At 39.4% G+C, this 23,140-nt stretch overlaps 2 protein-coding genes across 3 annotated transcripts; one reads left to right on the top strand and one right to left on the bottom strand.

Moving 5' to 3' along the window:
- Positions 1 to 591: 591 nt before the first annotated feature.
- On the top strand, positions 592 to 15,142 carry LOC119482560 (aminopeptidase Ey-like). Of its 2 annotated transcripts, XM_037760203.1 has the most exons (21): positions 592 to 741; positions 2,947 to 3,541; positions 4,677 to 4,819; positions 5,058 to 5,194; positions 5,963 to 6,089; positions 7,321 to 7,475; positions 8,136 to 8,249; positions 8,407 to 8,550; positions 8,835 to 8,900; positions 9,034 to 9,099; positions 9,915 to 10,087; positions 10,222 to 10,298; positions 10,397 to 10,536; positions 10,613 to 10,668; positions 10,746 to 10,893; positions 11,092 to 11,183; positions 11,864 to 11,974; positions 12,663 to 12,830; positions 13,020 to 13,160; positions 14,252 to 14,333; positions 14,615 to 14,773. In XM_037760203.1, the coding sequence occupies exons 2-21, from the start codon at positions 2,949 to 2,951 to the stop codon at positions 14,771 to 14,773; spliced, it is 2,892 nt and encodes a 963-aa protein (XP_037616131.1). In that variant the 5' UTR covers positions 592 to 741; positions 2,947 to 2,948. The 2 variants fall into 2 exon arrangements, with proteins under 2 accessions (XP_037616131.1, XP_037616139.1); XM_037760211.1 differs by lacking the exon at positions 592 to 741 and having other exon boundaries at positions 14,615 to 15,142.
- A 1,996-nt stretch (positions 15,143 to 17,138) lies between these two features.
- mespaa (mesoderm posterior aa) lies at positions 17,139 to 18,039 on the bottom strand. The gene is made up of 2 exons (XM_037753269.1): positions 17,341 to 18,039; positions 17,139 to 17,225 (listed from the first exon to the last, which is right to left on the bottom strand). The coding sequence occupies exons 1-2, from the start codon at positions 18,037 to 18,039 to the stop codon at positions 17,139 to 17,141; spliced, it is 786 nt and encodes a 261-aa protein (XP_037609197.1).
- Between the last annotated feature and the right edge of the window lie 5,101 nt (positions 18,040 to 23,140).

Genomic DNA, 23,140 nt, shown 5'->3' with positions numbered 1-23,140 from the left:
TCCATCAACAACAACACTAAATACCCATAGGCCTTTAGGTTTACAGCTGAAAAAAGTGGTTTGGGAGTTACTCTGTAAAGGGGCCCTCTGTCAAAGTCAATCTACCAGTGACGGGTAATACTGCACAGCCTGTGAAATGAGTCATTGAGTATGAAAGATGCGTGCCCAGTGCCATTTCACTTCACTTTAATGTGGAACAGGAGGTCCTCAAAGTTACTGAGCTTTACAAGCAGAAGCTAAACATTTTAAAACGTCAGTCAGAAAAGCAGATCCAGTTGTTCCAAACATCTACCAAGAATTGTTGATCCTGCATCATATTAGCTAGCATGGAACATGGTGCCTGTTAATACCCCTACAATGAAGATGAACTTGTAAAGATGTCAAGACCTTTAGCTCAATATTCTGTGTCCAACACTGTTAACAACCTATCGTACTTTGTAAAATAACATTGGACACAGTTGACAAGACAACTAGTTCAAGACCACACACAGGAGGCACTTGATGTTGTAGGCCTATATTCTGTGTTTAAGGATTGTGCAATATCACGTTGAAGTTTTTGGAAAGACTCAATCTGGGGTGTGGCTCTACAGGGGTAGGGTTTCTCTGAGCACACATTTTCAAATGAGTGATCTGGGGACAGGCAGCTGATGTGCTAAAAGTGAGTGTAGCATTGCAGACAACACTGCTTTCAAATCTGACTCCACAATCAACAGGTGAAAGGCTGCTGAGTCAAAATTCAAGGTAAGACCAATTACCAAGGAAATGGTTTAATGTCATTGCATTATACTGTAATTGGTGTTAAATGGTGTGTGTCTGTCTACATTTGATGTTGGTCTTTAGAGTGGTATGGCTTTTTGAGGATTTCAGACCAAAAAAGCATACCTCTGGTGAGGTACCAGAGAGCTGATTAAATATGATCCAGAATGGCCAGTTTGAGAGATAGATCCATGAGTTTGAAGGCTTTTTAGACATCAAAATACCGTTTCTAATACTATGAGACAGATTTTACAACTACACTGTGACAATAATTGTTTCCTCTTTCTTGACAATTAGCTAGCTAGAAACTAGAATTACCAGGTTCACATTATGTGGTAATCTACCAAGAACGTATTTTATTGGTCCCCTTCAGCAAAGTTGGATGGTGGTGCATTGCCTTGCAGCAAAACTTGAACCAACATGAACTTTTGCCAAACCGCCATGCTTTTCTTTTGTTGTTGTTGTTGGAGAGTTCATTGGCCTCATTGAAATTAATGCGGTTTTTTTTCCATGCAGAAACCGGGTGTGGCAATAAAATGCAAAAGCTATCAAGTTGGATGTATTATTAATAGGGCTGTTAATCGATTAAAATATTTAATTGTGATTAATAGCATGATTGTCCGTAGTTAATCGCGATTAATCACACATTTTTTATCTGTTCAAAATGTACCTTAAAGGGAGATTTGTCAAGTATTTATTACTCTTATCAACATGGGAGTGGACAAAATGTGCTTGCTTTATGCAAAGGTATGTATATATTTATTACTGGAAATCAATTAACGACACAAAACAATGACAAATATTGTCCAGAAACCCTCACAGGTACTGCATTTAGCATAACAAATATGCTCAAATCATAACATGGCAAACTCAAGCCCAACAGACAACAACAGCTGTCAGTATGACTTTTCCAAAACTACATGTGATTATCATAAAGTGGCCATGTCTGTAAAGGGGAGACTTGTGGGTACCCAGAGAACCCATTTCCATTCACATATCTTGAGGTCAGAGGTAAAGGGACCCCTTTGAAAAGGACCATTACAGTTTTTCCTCACCAAAATGTAGTCCAACTTTGGAGCGTTATTTAGCCTCCTTTGCCACAAGATAGTATGACATGGTTGGTACCAATGGATTCCTTAGGTTTTCTAGTTTCATACGGCATCTTCACTCTAGCTTTAAAACTGAGCCGCTACAACCTAAAAGTTGCAAGTTGCGTTAACACGTTAAAGAAATTAGTGCTGTAAAACAAATTTGCGTTAATGTGTTATTATCGCGTTAACTTTGACAGTACTCATTATTATAAAAGAAATGGCCACGCATACGTCTCTGAACCACCCCCATGCATGTTCGCCATACAGCCCGGAGAAGCACTCCATGTCTACACAAGTATCAAAATTCCCCAAAAATATCTTGACTCACTAAAGTTGTCATTTCCTGTTGTTACTTTGGACATAATGATGATTGCACACACTCATGGTTTTCTGGTAATAGGAGGTGTCTGACCATCAGATTCATCATCCTTGACTCTGCTCAGTTAAATGCTGATGCTTCTGTTTTGCTTCATGTTATTGGGTTAGGGTTGCACAATCATCAAAATGATTGGCATTTGTATTTCTTCTTCTTGTTTGCAGACCAAAATCCAAATCTCATGATGTTAGGAAGACATACCAATTGTGTTGACATAGGCGCCAATGCACAAAATATGTGTTTTCAGTTTAACCATTGGAATGTCTCCATTTCATAAAGCCACAACTGTCTTGGGGCATCCCCAGGCAAACTTGCATAACATTTGAGGCTAAATATAAGTTTATTTAAAACCATCTGTATCCCATTTCATTATGCAACTCTGGATGCTTCAATATCAAATCGGCAGATCTGTATACAGTTGACATTTGCAAATTGTACACGTGCACTCAGTTCTACTGTATTTCCACTACCACACAATTTACAGTGCAGAATAAACAGAGGCCTCTAAAGAGGGTCTTTATTCAGAGCCATTATGCAGGTATAAAGTTCACAGATTAGACAGGACTCTCACTTATCTCAAGGACTTTTTACAGCTCACTGTTTTGGACTTTCAGCTGTTTTCCCCACCCAGGAAATCAACTATTAACTTTTGGCTGAATCTAACAGGGCAGGGCATAAAAAGCAACCACTCTCCTCCTTCTGTCTTCTTTTTCTCTGGTGGAGACATGGGGAAAGGCCTCTTCATCAGCAAGGCTGTGGCAGTGACCTGTGTGGTCGCAGCCATCGGTGCCGTGGCCACCATCATAGCCCTGTCTGTGGTTTACGCTCAGGAGAAGTCAAAGAATGAAGTGACACCTTCATCCACCACCAGTCCCACCACCATCCCCACCACGCCCTCCACCCCGAAGGAGCCCTGGCAGCAGTACAGACTTCCAGACTCCCTCGCTCCTGTCTCCTACAATGTCACCCTGTGGCCCCGGCTGGAGCCCAACTCGGCCGACCTGTACATCTTCACTGGAAACTCCACGGTGATCTTCACATGTAAGAAGGAGACCGACCTCATCATCATCCACTCCAACAAGCTGAACTTCACCATGTTCGAGGGACACCATGCCAAGCTGAGTGGCCTCGAAGGAGCCACGGCGCCCAGCCTGAAACACACCTGGCTGGAGATTCCCACCCAGTACCTGGTGATCCAGCTCAACAGTCCGCTGCTGGTTGGCAGCACGTACGAGCTCTTCACCAAGTTTGTTGGAGAGCTGGCCGACGACCTGGGAGGATTCTACAGGAGTGAATATAAAGAAGATGGGGTGCAAAAGTATGATGGTCTTTTTAATCTTAAATTCTTTTTATTAAATTATATTTGTCTTAAATATTTTGGTTTAGATTCGAGAATTATGCCATAGTGAGGATTTAAACAAAGTGTAAATATTAATATGTAGTAATGCAGGATTTAAACACCTTTACAGACATGCGTTTGAACTAGAACTTCACTTATAGAAACAGTGTGTAATATTTCGGGGGATCTATTAGCAGAAATAGAATATAATATTCAGAACTATGTTTTCATTAGTGTATAATCACCTGAAACTGTCGTTGTCTGACGGTGTTACAACGGTTTTGCTCCTGGCGGCTCACGGTACCGCAGTCTTGGAAAGGGAGAAGTGAGCGGAGGGGTACTCAGTTGGTTGCAATCTGCAACCACACCACTAGATGCTGCGAAAACCTTTAAAAGATACAGTTTGGCATTTTGGGAAATGTGCTTGGTTGCTTTCTTTGCCGAGAGTATTCAAATTCACAAATATGAAGGATATTACTACTGCTGAAACCACAACACTTTTTGTCTTTGCAAACGGAAACTATGTAGGTTACCGACGGGTTAGAGCTGTCAGAACAGGGCCAAAGTACCATCCTGTATTAGCTCTGTAAATTATAGTAGATTTGAGATTTGTTCTTGGCCTAGGTGGTAAGAGACATCTTGACCTTGCCTTTCTTGCCTAATTATGTTCTCTACTGATGTACACGACTTGGTCAGTAGAACAGCCTCTGTGGTTTCTTGTCATTTAAGACCTTCCTGAAGAAGATCAGGAGACTGGATTGTTATCTGTTCTTTACAGGAGGCAATGAGACATTACGTTGCAATTCAATGCAACCACAAGACTGAATTCTGAGGAAGTTTTGGACTGGGAAACCACATGTCTGAACATGCTATGTACACACACCTTTCACATGGGAAATTTATTCTTGAAATTCCCATAACGAGGGAGAAGTAAAAGACAGGTTTAGGGAAAGTGGGGTACAACAAAAAAAACTGACAACCACTTCATTACAAAATAACTCCTAGAAGACATTGAATAGGGGTTATATTATAGTATGAGAGCATCTAATTGTGGAGGGTTCCTTTAACATTTGATGTGGGTGTTAATTATTGAGTTTTCATCTGCTATTGTCAGAGTTTTGGCCACGACTCAAATGCAGCCAACGGATGCCAGGAAAGCCTTCCCCTGCTTCGATGAGCCCGCCATGAAAGCCGTCTTCCACATGACTCTCATTCACCCTCATGACACTGTGGCTCTTTCCAATTCCATGAACAACGGCAAGTTCTTCTTTCAGTTTCCATTTTACATGTGAACTGTTCATGTGTAATGTTTCCTAGTAACCAAAATCTTCAAGTGTATTGTACCATACCTCAATTACATTTTGTCCAAATTTAATTTACAACAACAGCAAACATAAAATGTTCAGCTATATTTTACTATATTTATACAGTGAGTTTATTATTCCTCATTTCGTCATCCATGTTTAACCTGCTGCTGTCTTTCTCCCCCACACAGAGCCTATTAACATCACTATGGATGGACACAATGTAATCCAGACAAGCTTTGGACCTACGGAGATTATGTCAACCTACTTGCTGGCTTTTGTTGTTTGTGAATTTACATACATAACGAGAACGGATAATGACGTTTTGGTAATTATTTTTTACATTTTACCATACAAATGGAAATGGGTGTAAAATTTCTACATCATTTACATGTTTTTTCCGAATACTTCTAATATTATTAACTTAAAGTGAACAAGAAACATCAATAATCAGCTTTGAGAACCACACTTCATCTCAATACCACTTCTGCTGCTATTTCTAATACTAAATTTGCTGCTACTACTTGAAATAGGCCCAATAATTTAAGATGATCTGACTCAAGGCTTGCAAGAACTCCTTTTTAAATGTATCTGCACAATGCATCTTCTCTGGATGCTGATGCACAGTCTGAAATTATAACACCATAGCATATTGAGGGAAATGGCAGCCATGACGTTTTGAGGAAGTATTATTAATTTGAGAAATAAATGCATTAAAAGAGGGATCTTCATGGCTCATCGCTGTGAACTTGGATCCTTGATATTATGGATTATCCCAGTAAACACTGGAATGAACAATGCTATTACAGAACACTGTGCAGCTGTATAACCAATACTTTGAAAGTTATGACTGATGGTGATTTAATTTGAATCCTTGTGTATTGTATTTGTGTTAGTTAACTGTATGATTGATTGAAGTGAATTCAGTCACGCTATTACTACCACCTTCCACTGCTGCCAATACAAACACCAGATGTTGGCTCGTCTGTCATTTGCTGCTCAGCCCTGTTGTTCTCAGTGTTTCTATGCTGCCCTCTGCTGGCCTGCAAGCTCTATCATATTTTCCTCTGGTTAATAAAGCACTGTTTGTGTTTAGATCAGGATCTGGGCTCGCAAGAAGGCTATAGAGGAGGGCCAGGGAGATTATGCCCTGGAGAAGACTGGGCCCATACTGGCCTTCTTTGAGAAGTACTACAACTCTTCTTACCCCCTGGGAAAGTCAGGTAGGAACACACACAGACACAGACCACAGTCAAATAGAATTACACTTCTGTAGTACTACTAACCAATATTACTTTTTTATTATTAACCTTTATTAAAACAGGGAAGGCCATTGAGAGCATCTCTCTTTTACAAGGACACCTTGATTACATTACATATAAAACATTAGAAGCACACAGAAGTTACAATATACGTCAAGAAATTATACAAAAAGCAGGCCAAGGACATCAACATAAGGGACAGCATCAATTCATTAAAAACACTTGCCTTCACACTTCTATATGTTATTCAAAAGAGATTTAAATTGACTAAAAGGGGTTAGTTTACAAGCTTTTGCAGATTGTTCCACTTGTGTGGAGCATAGTATTTAAGAGACAGTTTTCCAATCTCGGTGTTAACATGATTATTTTCGAAGACTAGAGTTCATAGTCCATAACATATAAAAAGGTACTAAAATTTTTGGTAATACATGCCTTGTTTCTGTTTTTAAAAAAATGCAAGTTTTGCTTTTAGGGACTTAGTCGGTTCATTTATATATTTTTTAAAGCACAACTTGTCATCGAGCCAAAAAACAAGGCATTTATAAAAGGAAAGTCTTTCAATCTGTGTCCTATTAAGAGTAGTACTACTTGTTTTAGTTTTCTAGAGAACAGGATGCATTTTTTTTATTATTATTTATTTTATTTATTTATAATTTGACAGTAATTTAAGATCAATTAAAGTTTGCTGTATAGCACAGAAATAAAGGGTACGTTTAGCAACAGAGGGTGCATATAAAATGACGTCATCTGCATACAGATGAATTGTACTGCTCCTAACTTTTACACCTATTTAATTGATAACAAATATGAATAAAAGTAGTCCTGGAATAGAACCCTGTGGCACTCCTTTAACATTCATAAACTTGGACTGCAAGCCATCAGCCACAACAGCTCGTGTTCTACCAATTACACAATGTTTTATCAAGTCCAGTAGATTCTAGGCATTTCAAAAGAATTTGATGATCAACAATGTCAAAGGCCTTAGATAAATCAATAAAAACCGCGGCACAGTTTTGCTTGTTATCTAGTAACATCATTCAAGACTTTTGATGCTGCCATCACAGTACTATGCCCCGATCTAAAACCTGATTGTTGAGATTTTAAAATGCTTATATTATTTTGCTTTACATCTTTGAAAATATACAGCCAGCAGTCAAAAAATGACCTGTATTGTCTCTCTAATTATTCTTAGATCAGATCGCACTTCCTGACTTCAGTGCTGGTGCCATGGAGAACTGGGGCCTGATCACCTACAGAGAAACCGCCCTCTTATATAATCCTGGCGTGTCATCCAACGGAGACAAGGAGTGGGTGGCGACAGTCATCTCGCATGAGCTCGCTCATATGGTATCAAACTAAACAATGTATTCTCATACAATGATTCGTATATATTAAGAAAAATGTATTCTTCTTTTTTCATTTGTTTTCCTACGAATGTCGAGCAACACGTCTCAATATCCACTCGTTACATGCACACAGTCCTTTAAAAATATTCGTCCGTCTTCACAAGAAACAGCGTCCTTGGGTTTAGGCAGTAAAACGACTTAGTTAGGTTTAGGCAACACAGCTACTTAGTTAGGCTTAGGGAAAGATTGTGGTTTGGTTTAAAATAACAACGGAAGCGGTGTTACTTCAGTACTTAAGTTACGTGACAAATAAACGTTGACTTTTGGTTTCACACGGCACACGAACACCGGTCTCCTGGGTTAAACTACAGTGTTTTTTTGACCCAACCATCCACCCTGACCTCCCTATGTGGCTTTCGTCACTCCCTATATTTCCTGGTTCACGATTACTTGAATTACACACCAATTGATTTCGTGGGATACATATACGAATTACAGTGAATTACTTTTCGTAGGTATAGCTATGAACGCTGTATGAGACTAGCCTGAACTAAAGGAAATTCAATGGTGTTCTACGATCCAAAAAACAATCATATCTTTGATAGTTAGCTTTGAAATGTGCTTAATAACCTATCAATAAAATTAAGCTCTGTCCTCTCAGTGGTTTGGGAACTTAGTGACCACGCGATGGTGGAACGACTTGTGGCTCAACGAGGGGTTTGCCACCTACGTCTCTTATCTTGGAGCCGACTATGCTGAGCCAACATGGAATATGGTGAGTTTCGCTGGATATGCTGAATGCATCTTTTTAAATTGCTCTAGTTGAGTCTGAAGAAGATGGATATAGAAATCAATTTAATACGTTTATAGCGAAACGTGTCTGGTCAGGCCACAATGCAAAATTCAAACATATCTCTGTGTGTATTTTCCAGAAAGAATTAATCGTTCTGAATGAGATCATTGGTGTGATGGGTGTGGATGCCTTGGCCTCCTCCCACCCACTCTCATCCGAAGAGAAGGACATAATGATGCCAGAGCAAATCAGTGCACTGTTTGACTCCATCACATACAGCAAGGTGAGGTTTAATTGAGGGTAACACATCACAACTTCCTTACCCCAATGTATTGTTCTCTCCGAGCCCCACTAGACAAGATGTTGACCTCCACTAAACAAAAAAGAATGAATTAAACTGCTGTCTCTTTACCCGGGTGACCCTAATCAAGGACTCTTGACACTCTTTGAGAACTAGAGAATTAAAGTGCTAATGAATCACTGATCCTCATTAAGAGTATGCTGTAATTCTGTCCCATATGATATGTCGCCTACTAACGCTGTTAATATCCTCCTGTTTCATTACAGGGGGCATCAGTCCTCAGGATGCTCTCAGAGTTTATCACCGAGGACGTCTTTTCCAAAGGACTGAGTGTGAGTTCAGCTGATTAAATTTTGTCTGTATTTTGTTAATGCTGTCATATCATCATTTTACATGATTCTGCATCTAACTTCTTTGTTCACCACAAAAGCACAACTAGAGTAATACGTTATTATCTGTCTGCAGACGTACTTAGAGGAGTTCAAGTATAACAACACAGGCTACAGAGACCTCTGGAAGCACCTGCAAATGGTAAGATAGCACCATCATCACAACTGTTTACCTTCCACAAAACAGCTATTTATAAAGAAAAAATTCCTTCAAAACCTTAGTTCAACCTTTGTGCAGTATCTATAAATCTATATTAAAGTAAGTCATGGCCACTTGAGGGCAGCACAACAAGCTGTAAACACAAAACGGACATACAGCAGATACAGTAACATCAGTCTACAGTGAGTTCACATTTCACTAATGTGTAATGTGAGTGGTTTCACACATTTCTTTTGTTAAAATATTGATAAGTTCAGCTTAAAAGTGATATAATGTAACTTTTGAAAGAAAAATGTGCATGTGTTTCCTTTTACAAATAATAGGCATAAATTGAATTCATACTTGCTTAGTTCAGTCTACTTTGTGACCTGTTTGACCAGTAGCTTAAGGTGGCTAATATCAGCAAATTTTAACAAGCTTTAGGTAGGTTTCGCTGCTGAATCAGTTTGATACCCTGATATATCCTTTGAGGGCATATTGTAGATCCTTCTGTCTACTTCTCTCTGAAATCGCTTTTTTGTTTTTCCAAAAATTAGCTCGGTCTTTATGCAGGGAGTGCAGTTAGTGACAATGTGGCTCTATGGTAGCTCTGACAGCTTTACTGGCTCAGCGAAGGGCCAATTGCCACTTGTGACCACATTGGCCGCTGTTAAACAAAAGATATGTAAGCTCGCTTTTACATTTGTAGAATGAATCTGCCTGTTATACTGAATTATAGAAAAAGTAAAAGAATTCCTGTGCAGGGAGCAACGAAGAGTCATACACTGTTACTAATATTTGAATATTCCTCTTATCAGGCAGTGGATAAAGCCGACATAAAGCTGCCCCACACTATAGAGAATATCATGAACCGGTGGATCCTACAAATGGGGTTCCCAGTGGTCACCATCGACACCCAGACTGGAAAAATTACCCAGAAACACTTCTTGTCGGACCCGGACGCTATAGTGGACAGACCCTCAGAGTTCAAGTAGGAAACATTTGTAATGTTTCATGTGAATATGCTGAATATACTCTATGTGGTCATACTGAACCCTGTCATAAGAAACTCACCTGCTCTCTCTATGTACACACATGTGTATGGCTGGATGGATGCGGCTCTAGGTACGAGTGGTTTGTCCCTCTTACGTGGATTAAGACTGGTGGAGCTGAACAGCAGTCCTGGCTTCTTAACAAAGAAGGTAAGATTTATTTCAGGTGTAGGTTCAGAGCATTACAAAGATGATGAATAAAATACAAAAAAGATGCATTATTTCTTTTTTCATCTCCATCCAAACAGCTACGAACACAAACATGACTCTTGGTGCTGGTGCCGATGAGTGGCTGATGGCTAACATAAATATGAAGGGCTTCTACAGAGTCAACTACGACTCTGCAAACTGGGAGCGTCTCCTCGCCAAGCTGAGCTCCCAACATCAGGTAGCAGCTTGACTTCTGCAGTGTTTCTAAATGACTATCCAAGCTCCCAAAACTCAATTCCTCGTTCACTTTTCAGGATATTCCAGTGATCAACCGAGCTCAAATTATCGATGATGCTTTTAACCTCGCAAGGTGAGGCCATCATTTTACAAAGCATTGTTGTCAAATATTGAAAGAGAGAGCTGAGCGATTGTACGTGCCATTTTCAGGGCAAAGATGGTGGACACAACTCTGGCTCTGAGGACGACCAAGTTCCTCTCTAAAGAAGTCGAATACATGCCCTGGGCGATAACCAATCGCAACTTGAACTACTTCTTTCTGATGTTTGACCGCAGTGAAGTGTACGGACCCATGCAGGTTTGTGATGAATGGTTAATGCTTCTTCATTAAATTAATTCCAATGCTGATCCCCAAAGAACAGCCGAGTAAAGGTGTTTATGAAGCAACGCAGATTGGTTAATGATGGGAAAATATACCCGGAAATCGTACATGCCACATTTCTCTTTTTGAAACAGTAATACAAATTAACAAAACGTGTGCATCTTCATCCCTCAGGCTTACCGAAAGAAACAGGTCACCCCTCTGTTTAACTACTTCAAGGAGATCACTCACAACTGGACAAATATCCCAGAAAACCACACTGACCAGTAAGGATGTTAACGTGCCGTCTGTTTTAAACCATGTCTGTTTCACTCTTTAGAACACACATGTACTATAGTAACCTTTGGGGCAATCACTGTAGCAGGATATGGTTGTATGAGCCGAGTCGTGGTTCGCTGTCGCCTTGTTGAGAGCTGCTGAGAGGCAATAGAAATGCTCCCAATCCCGTATTCAGCACATTTAACAACAACACTAGCCAGGATTTTCACGAAATCTTAATTAGTTTAACATAAAGCTAACGTTATGCTAGCAAGATTGAAGGTCTACAACATTGCGTATGGTTGAAAAACAGTACATATAATTTGACAGTTTGACAAAAGAGAGGTTTATGTTTTCAGTTTTATTCCAGAGGATATATAATATTACAGTCTGTTTCACAAAGTGTATGTCAGCTTCTCCAACAGGCTAACATCACCTGCACTTTTTTTAGGTAATTTAACAGTGTATTTCTTTCACACTCAAAACACAGCAAGAAAGAAAAAACAAACATCATGTTTCGTTTTCAGATCTGGTCAAATAAAGAACATTTTTTAGACTTCTAACGGAAGTGACCCATCTGACTCATGGGGACCCTGCTCTCTTCGTAGACCTGGGGGATGTGAGGTCTGCAGTTGGACCCTTCTTGAACATTCACCTGACCCTTGTATCATGTCATATCCCTGTCCAGGTACAACCAGGTGAATGCAATCTCTACGGCCTGCAGTACTGGAGTGGAAGGCTGTAAGGAGCTGACTACTGGCTGGTTCAGAGACTGGATGAAAAATCCAGCTAACAACACGTATGTTCACACCCCATGTTTCCTTTCATTCTTTCTTTTCCATACTCACACTTTTTCAGTTTTAATTCAAGTATTTATTTGCCTTTCACTCGACCTCCCTGATTCCTTCCCCTACGATGGAGTATCAGGGCCACATTGAGGGGAAACAAAATCTCAGATTTCGAGAATAAAGTCATACTATTACGAGAAAAAAAAGTCGTAATATTACGAGAATAAAGTCATAACTGTACAAGGAAAAAAGTAATTTCCTCCTCTACAAAAGAGGTAATTTCACCATCAGGTCCGTGTGGTTCTTTCTTAGGAATAAACGCAGTTTCTTGCACAATCTTTTCAAGGTCCTAATACTTATGATAATGTGTTGCTGATGAGCCAAAAGATTAAGTATTTCATTATTTGTAAAACCTAAACTAAAGTATAACTTCACAAGATGCTCCACGTTCCTCATTTTCACACTGGCGGCACGTTGCTCTATTTCCCCTCTAAAATAACACGTAAAATTACTACTTTATAAGATTATGACTTTATTCTCATAATATTACGACTTGTTTTTCTCGTAAACATATAACTTTATTCTCGTAATCTCGAATTTATTTATTTTTCCTCAATGTGGCCCTAATACTCTGTTGTGCTCCCCCAGCCACTGCTGTCATTGTATTTAACTCTCTGTCATCTTTGTCAATCGTTCCAGCATTAGTCCCAACTTGAAGTCCACAGTGTACTGCGTGGCGGTTGCAGCAGGAGGGGTGGATGAGTGGGACTTTGCTTGGAATATGTACAAGAACGCCACCATCGCTTCGGAGGCCGATAAACTCTTGTCTGCTCTGTCCTGCACCAAACAGCCCTGGCTGCTGAACAGGTCGGTAGACATCCTGCTGGATAATGTTAGCTCTCTCATTGCTCCGTACTTATTTTTTCCTTAACCTGTGCTGGCAGAGAATGGTCGCTTCGGGGTTTCGACGGTCCTACTGTACATCAAACACTGTTGCAGCAGCAAACAGTAAATTTAACATATTAGGCTTTTGTCGTCACTGTGAGTGTGTTTCAGGTATTTGAACTACTGTCTGGACCCGACGAAGATCCGTAAGCAGGACGCCACCTCTGTCATAATTTCAATTGCTGGCAACCTCGTCGGTCAACCTCTGGCGTGGGACTTTGTCAGAGCCAAATGGGACTATATATTCAATAAGTGAGTTTTCCCTGATGCACACACATATATAATACAGTAATAGTCACGGTTAAACATGATACTATGGTGGCAAAAGGAGAATTTTAGTCTGGTGGTGTTGGTCCACCGCTTTGGTCCAAACTGCATTATCTTATAACTACTATTGAATGGATACAGATATCCACGGCGCCCAGAGGATGACTCCTGGTAATCCTCTTTGACCCTTCAGGTCAAAATTTTACTTTGTTTCATGACCATATCCAAGCAAAACGAATGCTGTTCCCTGCAACCTCTAATCATCTGCTACTTAGCAATTGCTAACATGCTAAATTAAGATGGTGAACATAGTTAACATTATACCTGCTAAAAATCAGCATAGCATTGTCATTGTGAGCATGTTAGCACTCTGACTTTAGCATTTAGCCCAAAGCACTGCTTTGCATGAGTACAGCCCATAGTCTGTATATAATAAGTAGACGTAGTCACCATGACGTCACCCATTGGTTTGTGGACTGCTGTTTTGAAGCCTCGAGTTCGGCATTTTGGCTGTCGCCATCTTGTTTTTTTTGCAACCAGAAGTGACACGAGAAGGTGGAGCTAAGCACAACCGAATGCTGAATGAAGAAGACATTTTCAGGCGACCAACAAATATATAATTAACGTTTATGAACACCGTGGTAGTGATCTGTCAATCACAAGGTTGCCTAAAGCATCCCGTCTATTTGACTCTAAATGAGACCATAATTTACTAAATGAACATCATGCTGTATTGAAGAAGATTTGAAACTAGCGATTGAGTCCATAAACTCATGTTTACAATGTTTACTGAGGTAATAAATCAAGCGAGCAGTAGGGTCATTTTCTCATAGACTTCTATACAATCAGACTTCTTTTTGCAACCAGAGGAGTCGCCCCCTGCTGGCTATTAGAAAGAATGACAGTTTAAGGCACTTCGTCATTGGCTTCACTTCTCAGACCCGGAGGTTGCCCACTGGTAAAGCCTCACTGGCTGTAGACGTTTAGTCTTGTTATCAAAATGTCCAACCAAACAGCTTTGGTTACACAGCCTGCAAAAGTATTCAAAGCCTGTCTTGATTTTGCCTTTTCCTCAGCTATGGTGGTGGATCGTTTTCCTTTGGAGGACTAGTTAATGGACTGACCAGACGATTCTCCTCTGAGTTTGAGTACAATCAGGTATAGTTTCTCTAGTATTTGTTGTCGTTTTCTGTAGGACTTTATGGCCCAATATTTCATTTCACATTGACAATTTGTGGGTAAATTAATATTATTATCTAGACAGTGTTTGCAAGGTATGCATCAGGCACAGTATGAAGCACCTGTTGTTACATAAGTATGGTGGTGAAAGAAATGTTCTTATATCTTAATCCTATATTTTGTTTATACCTGTTAGTAGTCTTGTACTCTACATGCAGAATTGAATCCCAGTAACCCCCCCTTCTCCCGTTCCTCTCCAGCTGCTGCAGTTCAAAGAAGAAAACGCAGGTCAGTTGGGCTCGGCCGCCATGGCTCTTGAGCAGGCGCTGGAGAGAACCAAGGCCAACATCAACTGGGTGGCCATGAACAAGGAACAGGTGCTTCAATGGTTCACCAATGAAACTTCTTCCGCTGTTTAACACACACTGACCATTTTCAAATATATTATTATAATAGATAATTTTACTGCCTTTTATTCCAGCTGGAACCAAATGTATTATTATAAATGTTATGAATGTGATGGGGAGCTTTTTTTAAATGTAAAGTTTTGATTATACATTTTTATGGATAAAGATTATTTGATACCAAAATCTGGTTTTGTATGTGGAAAATATGTTTTAATACTGTACATACTGTCAACATTTTAAAGATTTTAGAGGAATTAAAGATTTTAAATAAATGTCATGACACAAAAGTGTGATATTCTGTGCTCACCGGGCTGCATCCCCAAAAATGTTTGCATCTTCTGTGGATGCTAGCCTATGAAATAAAGCCATGTTAAATTGTGACATTTTGTACCTCTATTTCTATTTATGTGATTGGATGGCGAGTACATCTGTTCTGGAAACTGCTCAGAAACCCCCTTATTGTCAATCTACCTAGGAAAGCTATCCATCCTCTGAATGCTCTAGGTCTCTAGTTTGTGACTATAAAGTTTCATGAGGCTGTGATTATCCTAGAGGTCACCACAGGTCATTATATACAGTGACGTCAAGTTTCAAAAAATGGTCTCACTACAATGAATGGCAAATATGGGAACTAACATCATCACACATGAATATGATTGGGCTCATTGGATCCACAAGAGTCTCAGCTTTACAGTGATACACAATTTATGCAATTCAAGACTGTTTAGGGACCCCAGTATGCAGAAATACTCAAATACACCATTTTAGAATAGGAGAAAATAACACATTTATACTGCATTCAAATAATTGCATGGTTTTTGCGCAAACTGCATGTGAATGTGATTATCATAAAGTGGGCATGTCTGTAAAGGGGAGACTTTTGGGTACCTATAAAGCCCATTTTCATTCACATACAGTATGTTGAGGTCAGAGGTCAAGGCACATTAAAAAATGGCCATGACGGTTTTTCCTCGCCAAAGTTTAGCCTAACTTTGCAGCGTTACTAAGCCACCTTCTCAACATGCTAGTATGACATGGTTGATACCAAGGGATTCCTTAGGTTTTCTAGTTTCACATGATATCTGTATCTTAGCTCTAAAACTGGGTCACATGTGGACACCGCAGAGAAACATCTTCCATCACGAAGTGGCCATCAGAACAGGGAGTGAAATAAAACAGCATCATTCAATTTCTGAACTTAATCCAGAGCCAGTTATTTACCATGAGGTTTTCTTTCATGGTCTCAACCACCCACCATGTTTACACAGGATAGAAAAGGTGCCAATTAACCGATCCTAGCTCAGCTGCCACCTCTCTCAGCGGGGGTCTTTCCTTAAGGACTTTAGAGGGGATGTGCTCCCTGTTTAGCACCTCACCGTCGTGCCGACAGCTGCAGTGTTTGTGTAAGGAAGTGGAGGCCGAGCACCAAGTCTGTATGATTTCATTAGTTTAGTATGTAAATTAGGGCTGTCAATCGATTCAAATATTTAATCGCGATTAATCGCATGATTGTCCATAGTTAATCGTGATTATACGCAAATTAATCGCACATTTTTTAACTGTTCAAAATGTACCTTAAAGAGAGATTTGTCAAGTATTTAATACACTGCAGCAAATATGCTGCTTTATGCAAATGTATGTATATAATTATTACTGGAAGTCAATTAACAACACAAAACAATGACAAATATTGTCTAGAAACCCTCACAGGTACTGCATTTAGCATAAAAAATGTGCTCAAATCATAACATGGCAAACTGCAGCCCAAAAGACAACAACAGCTGTCAGTGTGTCAGTGTGCTGACTTGACTATGACTTGCCCCAAACTGCATGTGATTATCATAAAGTGGGCATGTCTGTAAAGGGGAGACTCTCACATATCTTGAGGTCAGAGGTCAAGAGACCCCTTTGAAAATGGCCATGCCAATTTTTCCTCGCCAAAGTTTAGCGTAAGTTTGGAGCGTTATTTTGCCTCCTTCACAACAAGCTAGTATGACATAGCTTTAAAATTGAGCCTGCTACAAACTCCAACATATCGTTTGCGTTAAAGAAATTAGTCGCATTAAAACGAATTTGTGTTAACACATGACTATTGCATTAACTCTGACAGCCCTAATTGTAAATATATGACAGAAAGAGAAAACCAACATCTGGATGAATGCAACAAACTCAAGGGTTATTTTGATAAATTACGTTTATTCTGTTCACATTGTAAAAGCTCAATAAATTAAAAATAAAAAAACAGTTCTATATAAAAATACACATAAAACAGACATATATTTTGTTCAAAATAACAAAAAAGAGAAGTTTGTCCATAAATTTTGTTAGAGGTCATTGTTGCAATGAAAATAGTTGAGTGGACTGATGGTCATATATCTCAGCACTGTCCAGAGAAGGCGGCGTTTTGAAGTTGCTGCTGTGGCATCCAGTACTGCTCACTGGTGAAGCAAACTCCACTTGAGACCTGACAACAGAAAACAAGATTTTGGTTATGAACTCATTCAATTGTAACACAAGGTCATAGTAAAGCAAATTCACTTTTAAATGTGTGTAATTGTCTGACCATGATCTGAACATACCTGATATGAGGGCTGCAGAGAGGCCAGCTGGGCCGTGCTCGTGGTGTTACAGTTTGATTCTTGTGGGATGTAGCTGGCTGTCGGCTGACCCAGGAACTGGCTGAGGTTTTGGGGCTGCCCCACAAACTCTGAGGATCTCTGCTCCAGCACCTCCTCGCTGAGGCCCAGCTGGGCCGACAGGTAGGAGATGTAACGGATGGTGAGGCGCAGCGTCTCGATCTTAGTCAGGGTCTGTCCGGCTGGCACCACCGAGGGTGGCAGGTATGTCCTGACGTGTTGCAGGGCCTTGGTCAGATCCCTCATCCTCAGCTTCTCTCTCTCGCTGGCTGTCGAGCGCTTCATCCCCGGATACCTGGATCTGGATTTCTTTGTGGTGGTGGTGGAGGAGGTGGTTGTGGAGGATCTGCTGCTGGGCAGAGGCTGTGTCTCGTGGGTAAGACGAGGCACTGCCGGGCTTTTGAAGACAAAACAGTCCAAAGGGTTTTGTTCGTTCCCGGCAGCCTGGAGGGAGGTGGGGGAGAAGCAGAAGGAGTCCACAGAAGAGGTGGGGGACAGGCTGCTGCCAGCGCTGAAGTAACCCGGGTCCGAGGCTGGATCGTAGGCCAGAGGACCGCAAGACTTGTCCAGCACAAGGGACTCGCAGTCAAACAGGAAAGCGTTGTCCTGGAGCTGGAGAGGAGAACAGTAGGACATCTCCATAGCTGCTAGTGTGGTTGTAGTTGTGGTGGTAAGCTTTTCCCTGAGCGGTGAGCTGTCAGTGTGTTGCTGGTGAGGCAGGCAGAGGATAGTGAGGAGGACCAGGGAGGCTGCTCCATATATGTGGTGGGAGGTGCGAGGTTGCACCTCCGGAAGCCACCTCTGGTCCTGAGAAGCTCTGGGAGCAGGGCTGACACCTAGGCCAGGGGGTCCCATGGGAAACATGCCAGCTCCAGGACAAAGGTGTGACCTGGCAGCTCGCACGGGCATCACGAAGTAGACAAATTCACACTATACGCTCCTGCAGCCTGGGAACATAACCCTGCCATGACAGGATTTGTACCCGGGTTGCGGGTCTGTCTCTGAACCTGAGGATTTTTTAAAATTAGAAAGCTGGAGTATCATGGGCTGTGACTTGAAGCAGCTAAAAGATTTGCTACCAAAAATGTCCAATAATCCACTTTCTTTTTTTCTTTTTTTTTAAATGAATGGCCAATTGAATGAAAGAACAAGCCCTGTAACTATAAGTCTAAGGTTCAGTGAAACACAGTAATCAATGTTATGTCCCCTCATCATCATCCATATACATTTAAAGAAGTTAAATAGCAGTTTTACATTTCATTAGTGCCGCTGTGTCTCTCTGCCCTGGTGTCCCCTACAAGGTCAGGCTGGAAAAGTGTGCCGGGGCAGCTGTGAAGTGTGAGAAGTTTACACCTCGTCCTGTTTGGACAGCAGTAGGCCTCACTGGCCTGGGAAGCCTGATCCACACAGCAAGGATATGCACAACCAATAACTAATAACACACTTTATATTTGAGGGATCGCACCGAGATTAAACCTAATAAAAGACACAGTTCAGTTCCATCCTGTCCTGGCTATTGGTCTACCTCGCAAAAGAGATGTCCGACCTCAATGGGACCTGGTTAAATAACGTATAATCTTCAATTTCAACAACTCAGTTAATGTCCCTGTGATTGAGGATTTAAGCGTTGTCAATAATAGCTAAGATTGGTGGCAGAGGGATTTTAGAAGAGCAAATTAGTGAGGAGTTATAATTCTTTGTGTACTGTATATGAAGACAATAAGCGTCATGTTGTCAATCTTCTATTGCTTATTTACTTTGCAACTTTATATATATATTACTTACTGGTCATATTTCTATATTCATGTTATCAGAAGCCTTTGCAGATGTTTTGTTCTAGTCTAGGAAATATTTTTCAGCATAATTTTTTCTTTTTTGTCAAATAAAAATGACCGTGCAGCGTCTCTTACTACTGATATTACTGATATATACTGTATATATGATATATATTACTGATACTGACTAAATATTGTTTCTGGTTCATAAACTGATGCATACAAATATACCTTTATGTCAACTCATTTACTAAATATTGGTGCAGTTTTCTGTTTTTTCTTCTCAGATTCTTTCATTTGAAACAACAGAAAGATGATTTAATACACTTATATACACAACATGCTATAGTTTTGGCAGCAGTTAAATGTATTTAAGGTTGGCAGGTTTATGCTGCAAAAAGAATTAGCATAATCATAACTTCCATTCATTCACTTAGTTAATTTCATGTAGCGGAATAGTTTTTTTTATTATTATTATTTTTTTCTCTGACATTTGTGTGGATTTGATGGTCAGGTGTCGACCCTGGATCTGAGTCCCGAGCAGTGTTCCCACAAACCGCCGCGTCACATTTGACTCCTGCTCTGCAGCGGAGGTGAAACCTAATGAGCTGGACGTGTGAACCAGTCTCGCACAGCTCCCCACCACCTCAGTTATGCAACAAAAACAGTCATCTGAATTAAGGAAAAACATCTGAAGCAAGGATGGGACATTAAAACATCTGAAAATCAACATTTCTAAACTGATTTTGCTGAGGCGGGTTTAGTTTTTATTATTTGTCTTGAGTTGGAGAGCGTGTGAGGTGACACCAGACCTGACAGCTGACCCAGTGACTATAGTTCCCACAGTGACCTTTGACCCCCCCCACATCATTATGTGACATGATATTACACAAGAAACAACAACTCAACATTTATATTACTGTTCCCAGTATAAGAAATCTGTTTTTGTCAAATCAAATTGTCATGTTCCTCCTACAGACATGTTGATTACTTTTTAAAAACTCAAAACTCAAGTATCTATCATCTGATAAAGAGTGACACTCTTTATATAAAATGACTGACAGCACGTATTACAACTAATTCTATCACTTTAGACTATGGTTGATTAAAGTTTGAAGCTTTTACAGGTGGGATCCTTTCAGTTTTTGATTTAATTTCCTTTTAGTTATGTATATTTTTGTGTAAACAACATCTGCCATTCTATTTGTTTTGAATGATAAACTATTAGCTGAATATCATTTCCCATTATAAACACAGTTTTCCCCAGCTGTCAGCTTTCTTCTCTCCCTCCCAAGGCTGAAGATAGAGAGGATCTGTCTTCTCTTAATCCACATTAAGCCCTGACGGTGTTTACTCACATGTAATGAGTGAATAATCAGCACGGCGGTGCTAACCCTTTCATCCCAAACCCCTTTTAGGCCACAGAGTTTATTAGCTTTTCTGTGATGAAAGACCTAAGTGAGTATATTAGGCTTTGTTTGCTGCTTGCATATCAAATGGACTGCAGGTATGTGGCAAACTAAACACTCGGGCCTAATTCTCCTGCCTGCTATGCAGATCCACACACTCCTCTATGAATATTAAAGGGCTCTCTGTTGGCTCTGGCAGGTCATTAGGTCCGTAGGTGAGAGAAAGAAGGGAAGAGCAGGCAGGATCTTCTATCTTAGTCTAGACTTAGCGGTGCCAAGGACCTCCCCGTGTTTGCAGAGCCCCATTTACAAAGATACACTAAATAAACTAGATAAGCTGTGGCAGAGGCTGATCTCTGGTCTGCTGTGGAACGAACCTCAGAATACTTCTCACTTCTCACATGCTTCAGACCGTGAGAGGAAATGAATATCATGTCTCTGGAGGGGGCTTGTGTCTCTGTGGCTCCCAACTGGTAATGTTGCTTGATACTGTGTTCAAGGTGTTAGTGTTACCTTATCACATTGTGTTTATTGTTTTTCTCTGTTTTTATTGTTGTTTACTTTGTATTCATTTGTATTTTGTGACTGTTCAGCACTTCGGTTGTTTTTAAATGTGCTTGTTAATAAAGTTTGACTATTATGCCGTTCCAGTAATATTCACTTATGTATAGCTTCTCTGTCATATTACCTTTGCCTGTGACATTTACAGCATGCATAATCTGCTGTAAAATGAATGTAGTTTTCAGTTGTTTTTAATAATTGTGTTATCACGTACTGGATATGGGAACATTAACATACACACAGACATTTCACAGACAATCTTTCACAAAACATGAATGTGTTATATAATATAATATAATATAATATAATATAATATAATATAATATAACATAACATAACATAGTATAATATAATATATATATATATAATATAATATAGTATAATATAATATAATATAATATAATATAATACAATACAATATAATATAATATAATATAATATAATATAATATAATATAATATAATATAATACAATATAATATAATATAACATAATATAATATAATATTATATTATATAACATAATATAACACAATATAATATAATATAATATAATATAATATAATATATTTTCAACCAGTTGTGTGATAGGAATTATTTTCTAAAATAAATGTATTTATTGTTTTTATGTGTTTTCCATTTTAAGTTTTATTCCCATTTTAAGTTTAAGTCTTTTCAAACTTGCTTTTTTTTTAAAAAACCCACAGAACTTATAGTTTCTAAAAACACCAATAGGCTTTTTTTTTCCACAGAAGAGATGTTGACATGTCACTGTAGTAAAACAGTTGTAAATAATAGAATTAATGATGTCTGATTTTCATTCAGCTGTTTCAGGTTCAGGGAGCCGTCGTTAATGTTATTAGCATCACCTGTGCTTCTCCTGCTGCTGTGTGACAACTCAAAATGTTTGCTGTGAAATTTGTAGGGAAATGTGAATATTTCCTTGTTTTTAAGGAAAGTATTAGTTTGCATTTTGTCTTTATGAGATGGTTTATAGCGAAGCTACTAACAGGGATGGAGACAGCTAAGGTAAAATAAATATTTTATTGTCCCCTTTGGGGAAACTTATCTTGGTCTCAGAGGGCCTTGATGAGATTCAACACATGATCACAGAATCAGACTGAGCTTCATGGTACCTGTCTCAACAGTTAGGACACCTCAAATATTTCCATGTGATTAAATGGTGCAGATTATTTAGTGTTTGAATATCAGTGTGTAAACATACTGTAGCTGTAACAAGCTGATACAGAATATATATATATATATATACATATATATGATACGTTCAGATAAAGTAGTGAACGGAGGGATAGTCTGTCTGGTGCCCATATAAATATATAATCATTCCTCCTGTGCAAAAACATTTATTCAAAAGTTTATCTGAGTCTTCAGCAGTCTGAGTTATAATCTCTTTGGTATGAAATTCCATCTTTGTGTTTCCTTGTTGAGCTGCAGTGGAAGTAAACTAACAAACAGAGGGACATTTTTACTTTATAGACTGTAACTTTGGAAGATTTACACTTCATTTGTCTAACTCAGACTAATGAAGCCTCATTTTAGCTTCAGATAAACTTTGGAATATATATTTTTGCCCCACATCGCAAACATTGGAAGCAAGGGAGGAATGATTACAGCAATCTTAAAGCTGCTGTTGTGACATGTTATGCAGTTGTGGCTTTTTTTCAGTACTAAAATGTTTCACTTCCTCTAAATTGTAATATAATCCTGGTACCTGGTATTATAAAATAATATATTAACCCTCTCTGATGATCTGTAAATGCAAAAGATAACCACAAGAACAATCTTTTAACTTGTAATAACAGATTTTTTAGGCCACTTGTGCACATCGGAAACAAATCCTGAACACAACAATTTGATATCACCTTTTAGGTTGATATGATGAACTTGTTAGCAAACAGTTTAGTTGTGTTTCTGTCCACCTGATGGATGTGAGTCCAATATTTACTCTCTTTCAGTTCTGTTTTTTGGTCTTTACCAAC

This window comes from Sebastes umbrosus, chromosome 2, assembly GCF_015220745.1.
Source record: "Sebastes umbrosus isolate fSebUmb1 chromosome 2, fSebUmb1.pri, whole genome shotgun sequence".
NCBI classification, from domain to species: Eukaryota; Metazoa; Chordata; class Actinopteri; order Perciformes; family Sebastidae; genus Sebastes; species Sebastes umbrosus.
The sequence above is the reverse complement of the archived record's forward strand: the minus strand, read 5'-3'. Positions and strand labels throughout refer to the sequence as shown.

Excerpts from the sequence above, each read along its gene's own strand:
- LOC119482560 (XM_037760211.1), top strand. The coding sequence starts at position 2,949 with ATGGGGAAAGGCCTCTTCATCAGCAAGGCTGTGGCAGTGACCTGTGTG. Across the intron at positions 9,100-9,914 it reads TCTGGAAGCACCTGCAAATG|GCAGTGGATAAAGCCGACAT; the intron begins GTAAGATAGCAC and ends TCCTCTTATCAG. Across the intron at positions 10,299-10,396 it reads CTGGCTTCTTAACAAAGAAG|CTACGAACACAAACATGACT; the intron begins GTAAGATTTATT and ends CCATCCAAACAG.
- mespaa (XM_037753269.1), bottom strand. The coding sequence starts at position 18,039 with ATGGAGATGTCCTACTGTTCTCCTCTCCAGCTCCAGGACAACGCTTTC. Across the intron at positions 17,226-17,340 it reads CTCTGCAGCCCTCATATCAG|GTCTCAAGTGGAGTTTGCTT; the intron begins GTATGTTCAGAT and ends TTCTGTTGTCAG.